We start from the raw sequence: 5,446 nt of genomic DNA on the forward strand, positions 1-5,446 counted from the left end.
ACCCTAGCCACCTGCATGGAAAGTGGCTTGTTTTCCCGTGAACCTTGCATTATAAGAATTTAGATGACATACTTTATACTGCTGAAGACTAAGCAGAAAAAAGGACAACCAATTAAAATATCACTGAAAACTCACAAATTTATATACCAAAGAATCTTTCAAATATTCTCCAAAGATGAATCTTTCTGGGGAAAAAAAGGGTTCTATTACCCTTCTTTAAAAGGATATTTCTAGTGTACTCTTACGGCATCTAAATATGTCTAAACCATGGAAAAGTCTTGTATTAAGTACAGGCTGAAAAAAAATCAAATAAGATTACCACCAGGGAACTTGAAAACTGGTTTATATAATTTTTTTTCCTTTTTAAAACAAACCACCCTTCTTTATACTTATACCACTTAATATATCTACTGAAGACTTATTTTTGGATATTACCCTCTTTCATCACAACATCAAGGAACACAAAACCAAATAAGCATTCAGATTTACATTTTTTAAAAAAATTTATTTGTGATCTGTACATGTGGTAAAGTGGGGGCCTCATTTATAGGCTTTCAGAGGCAAAAACCAAAAAATCCAAAGTAAAAATGTATAAATACAATATATATCTTCTTACAAAAATGGGAGATTTACAAAATATACATACTGCAATTGTCTCTTCTATTTTACAATTTTCACATGCACTTGAGAGAGACAACACAAATGATGCCACAGTTTGAGAGCTGGTATTGCTCTGTAAGGATTTGATTTGGAGATTCTTAGGGCTAGAATGTCAGTTTTTCCTCCCTTTAATTAATATGGCAGCTCTACTCTCCAGCACTTCATATATAAAGTTAGTTTCCAAGTAGCGACAGTATCCTCTACATAATTACTGTTAGGAAACATTGTGGAGAGTAGGATAGGAGGGCAGTGTCCAACAGTAGAGAAGAAGAAAAGGCTACTCTGGGGTTCTCTGTAAAATCAGCAATTAGGCAAAAACTGTGAAAGTTCTACTCCAGGAAACTTTGCAAAAGAATTCATGTTCTACTTCAAGATAAAAAAAAAAAGAACATGATTTAAGATTAATAAACTTAAGTCATCTAGTACATTTCAAAAGAACTGTGGAATTACTTTGAAGTTTACCTTTTAATCACTTTTCCTAAAAAATGGGGCCCACAATATGAACTTTCCTCTTTTGGTCTTCGAAGAGATTAATCTTGATCATTTTAACAGTGCTCTCATCTTTCCAGATTACAATCCCTCACAAAAATTAAAGTCTCAGGGTCAGCATACACATATTTTAAAAACAGATTTATGGATGGGACTAAAAAAACAGGACAAAATGGTTCTTTATGGTTTAAACTTTTCCTTTATTATAGGACTCAAGGCATTATGTTTTTCCTTTCATCTAGAAAGGTTCAAATAGAAAAAAAGACTAAATACAGGCTTATAAGGAGAAGGGATATAAAGGGAGGGATTTCTCTGAACATTTTAGCAGAGCTTGCTATGTCAGGTGTTCTGAATTAAATTCCCAGTTTAAAACAAATAGGGTAACCAAAAAAACAAAAAACCAACCCTGCCCTTCGGTTTCCTTTAGTTAAACTAGAAACTTAAGATTAAATGGAGTATGAAAATATACTGCCTTTTACTTTTTTTCCACGAAGGGTATGCTCATCTATACTAAATTATAATCCAAGTGTAAATCTCTGATTTTTAGCGGGGCTGCTATGCCTATGAAAGTTACATCTTTCCACTCACAGATACTTTTTTGTTTCCTCTTTTGTGTCTGGCAACAAAGACAAGGAGTTGTTTTTGCTTTTGTTTTAAGCAGCATTCTGGTTGTGAAAAGAAGTGTTGTGACTTGTTGCCTTTCAATATATAGAATATTATTAAATACTCCATCCCCTACCAAAACCAATTTAAAATCGTAAATTTGGGGAAGAGGGGAAGCAAAAGCCACTACTTATGTTAGAAAAGTTATAACTGAGGCATCCAGAGCAGCCTGGTTCTTTTTAGCAACTCTACCCAGTTCTTTAACATATATAATAGGATTTAAAATTATTGCTTCTCAAGATTTTCAAACGCTTATTTTACAGGACTTGAAAGGAGTAAGGGAGTGAAACAGAAGTAGGGGAGGGGGGAGAGGGAATTGGATAGAAGAGACTAATGTCTGACCCTGGAAAATTAACCCATCTGGGCTCCAGTTTGGCCCCAGTGAAAAGAGATTATGGTTTGACCACTGCTTGACAAGGACACTGCATGGGGTCCTCCCTTCTCCCAACAAAGCCGCAGCAGACACAGCTTTACCTTTCACCCGGGCACCACAGGAGTTAGACAAGCAACTTTCCTTGGAGCACAGAGCCAACAGTACTGCCCCAGAGTTCAGCCCCCTGAGAGGGGGAAGCCTTCAGAATCTGTTCTTCAGGATTTTCTTTGCCGGACCAATGTCCTATTGTACCTTTAAATGATTTTTAAATTATTATTATTTTCGTGGAAGTCTGTATCCAGAATGTCTTTCCCGCCCCACCCCACCCCCAACCTAAAAGTCTTTACATTCAAGCCTCCCTTGTTCAACCCACCCCTCTGCCAGACTCTGCAACGAAGACTGCAGAATGTTCTTTGGTGAAGGGAAGGAGGGGAGGGAGTTCAAAACAAAGCAAAAAACCAAAATGCGGAAAAGTTCTTTCCCCCAGCCTCTCCCCCCAGCAGCGGGTTTGGTGGGGGTGGGAGGGTGGAGAGGGGGGCAGAGGGGGACCGGTTCATACCGCAGTCTCCCCTTTGCTGCTGTGACTGAGTCTGTGATAAAAGCGGCGCCACGACTGCAAAGTCTTGCCTGACCAGATCCAGAAGCCGGTGGTGATGCCCACGATCATGGTCATTAAGTACTTGATCATGAAGACCGTAAAGTCAGGGCTCATAGGGGGGAAGTGACCTGGGGGACAGGGCACGGCATAGCTTTTACAAGTCTGCAGCAGCCAGGTGCGCTCCCAGTGCTCCCGGAATGCCTGCTCGTAGAAATAACAGGCCAGGACAATAGTGGCTGGCACGGTATAGAGCACACTAAAGACCCCGATGCGCACCATGAGCTTTTCCAGCTTCTCAGTCTTGGTGCCATCGTGTTTCATGATGGTTCGGATTCGGAAGAGGGACACGAAGCCGGCCAGCAGAAACGAGGTGCCGATGAAGAGGTAGACGAAGAGAGGGGCCAGCACAAAGCCCCGCAGCGCATCCACGCTGGACAGGCCCACGTAGCACACCCCACTCAGCAGGTCCCCATCCACCTGCCCCATGGCCAAAATGGTGATGGTCTTCACCGCTGGGACGGCCCAGGCGGCCAGGTGGAAGTACTGCGAGTTGGCTTCGATGGCCTCGTGGCCCCATTTCATGCCGGCCGCCAGGAACCAGGTGAGGGAGAGGATGACCCACCAGATGGAGCTGGCCATGCCGAAGAAGTAAAGCACCATGAAGAGGATGGTGCAGCCCTCCTTCTTAGTGCCCTGCGCCACCGTGCGGTAGCCCTCCTCCGAGAAGCGCTCCACGCACACGGCCCGGTCCTCCAGAAGGAAGCCGGCCACGTGGGCCACAGCCACCATGAAGTAGCAGCCGGACAGGAAGATGATGGGCCGCTCCGGGTAACTGAAGCGCCGCATGTCCACCAAGTAGGTGAGCACGGTGAAGAGTGTGGAAGCACAGCATAGCACCGACCACACGCCTACCCACAGCCGGGCAAAGCGCCTCTCCTCCTCCTTAAAGTACATGAGCCCGTTGGCCCGACCCGGCTCGCACGGGGCCCCGCAGTCCCGCTCGCCCAGGAAACGGTAGCCCAGGTAGGGAGGCACTTTCAGCTGTCTGGGGCAGGAGAAAGGAAACGAGGGACGTCTGGGCCCCTGGGGATGAGCAGTGAAGGGAAGCTCAGGCAGGTACGGTGCAGTGGGGTAGGCGGTAGGGCCTCCACCCGCTCCTCCAGCACTGTCCGATGTGTTTTGCCCCACACATATCTCACCCGCACCGTGCACCGGGAAGTTCTCGCATCGGAGCCGCTCGGGCCATTGGAAGCCGAACTTGTTCATAAGCGCCTCACAGCCCTGGCGGGCCCGCTCGCACAGGGAACGGCAGGGAGGGATGGCCTGCTCCAGGACGGTGCACACGGGAGCGTACATGGAGCACAGGAAGAAGCGCAGCTCCGGCGAGCACTGCACCTTCACCAGCGGGTAGAACTGGTGCACCTCCAACCCGGCGTCCTCCTGGTTCGTGTGGCCCAGCAGGTTGGGCAGAATAGTCTGGTTGTAGGCAATGTCCGTGCACAGAGGGATGGAGATGGGCTGGCAGAAGCCGTGGTCCGGCACCGAGATGCCTTTCTCACCATGGTAAGGCTGCGCCCCCGAACCCGCCGGCAGCAAGCCTAGCAGCGCGGCGCCCACTAGGGCGCACAGGCCCAGCGAGGCGGAGGGGACGGCCGTGTCTAGGCCCAGCATTGCTAGCCTCGGGAGAAGCGCTCTCCTCACCTAGAGTTCGGGGAAGCCGGCTTAGGCGTCTGAAGAGGCGAGGAGGGGATCCCGGGGAGGCGTCGCCGCTGCTCCCCGCACATGAGAGTCTAGAGGTGGGGCGCTGAGAATAAGGGCAGGGGTCCGGGGTTGAGGGGGAACGTGTCAAGCCAAGGGTGCAGCCGTCGTCCCCCTCCCACCCCAGGCTGAGGTCTAATAGCAGTCAGCCACCCGGGCGCCAGAGATCGCTTCTCCACCAGTCCTAAGCTCTTCTGCCTTTCCCAGGGGCCAGGAGAGGAGAGATTCCCCTCCACCACCCCACCCTGCCAAGCCGGGACGTAACGGTTCCTTTTTCTGGGTCGAGAAGCAACAAGCGCCTCCGATTACGTTCGAAAGTTTCCCGAGGTCCCTTTAATCTCCTCCTCCTTCCCAGTCTCTTCTCCCTCTCTCCCCCTCCCCCCCAAAGCCCAAAGTCTGTCCCCGCCAAGCACCGGGCTGGAGCAGCCACTGGCTCACTGAGGCTGCAGCCGCCGCCGCCTCTACTCCTGCAGCTCCTCCTCCTTCTCCTCCGCTGCAGCCACCTCCTCCTCCTCCTTCTCCTCGCCTCGCCTCTCTTTTCTCCTGCCTCTGTCTCCTCCTGCTCCACTCCTCACAGCTCGCGGCCCCACGGGCTCCGACCAAAGCTCTTGCTAAACGGATTATTCCTGCTTCGAGCCTTATCCGCGTCTTTCCTCAGAGAGTTCAATAAGTTTGGGAAATCCAATTACTGGGCGTCTTGGGCCTCCCCCACTTCGATTCCCTCTGTGGCACTGGCTCGGGCTAGCGTGGCAGTCCGACGTGCGGCCCCCAGGCCCTTTCTGCCACTCGGTTCCAGCAGTGGCTTCAGGCACCACCTCCCAGGGCGGAGAAGGGTATCTCGGCGTCCGGAGGAACGAATTCCGACTCGCCGCACTCCCCAAAGGAAGAGTATATCTCGCAGTGCT

The 5,446-nt window shown here is 49.8% G+C and overlaps 1 protein-coding gene across 2 annotated transcripts; it reads right to left on the minus strand.

Moving 5' to 3' along the window:
* Window positions 1–484: 484 nt before the first annotated feature.
* On the minus strand, window positions 485–4,900 carry FZD7 (frizzled class receptor 7). 2 transcript variants are annotated; one of them, XM_020970503.2, is made up of 2 exons: window positions 2,745–4,900; window positions 485–2,437 (listed from the first exon to the last, which is right to left on the minus strand). In XM_020970503.2, the coding sequence occupies exons 1-2, from the start codon at window positions 4,452–4,454 to the stop codon at window positions 2,429–2,431; spliced, it is 1,719 nt and encodes a 572-aa protein (XP_020826162.1). In that variant the 5' UTR covers window positions 4,455–4,900; the 3' UTR covers window positions 485–2,428. The 2 variants fall into 2 exon arrangements, with proteins under 2 accessions (XP_020826162.1, XP_020826168.1); XM_020970509.2 differs by having other exon boundaries at window positions 485–4,900.
* Between the last annotated feature and the right edge of the window lie 546 nt (window positions 4,901–5,446).

The sequence above is a fragment of the Phascolarctos cinereus genome, unplaced genomic scaffold, assembly GCF_003287225.1.
Source record: "Phascolarctos cinereus isolate Bilbo 61053 unplaced genomic scaffold, phaCin_HiC Scaffold_7;HRSCAF=346, whole genome shotgun sequence".
NCBI classification, from domain to species: Eukaryota; Metazoa; Chordata; class Mammalia; order Diprotodontia; family Phascolarctidae; genus Phascolarctos; species Phascolarctos cinereus.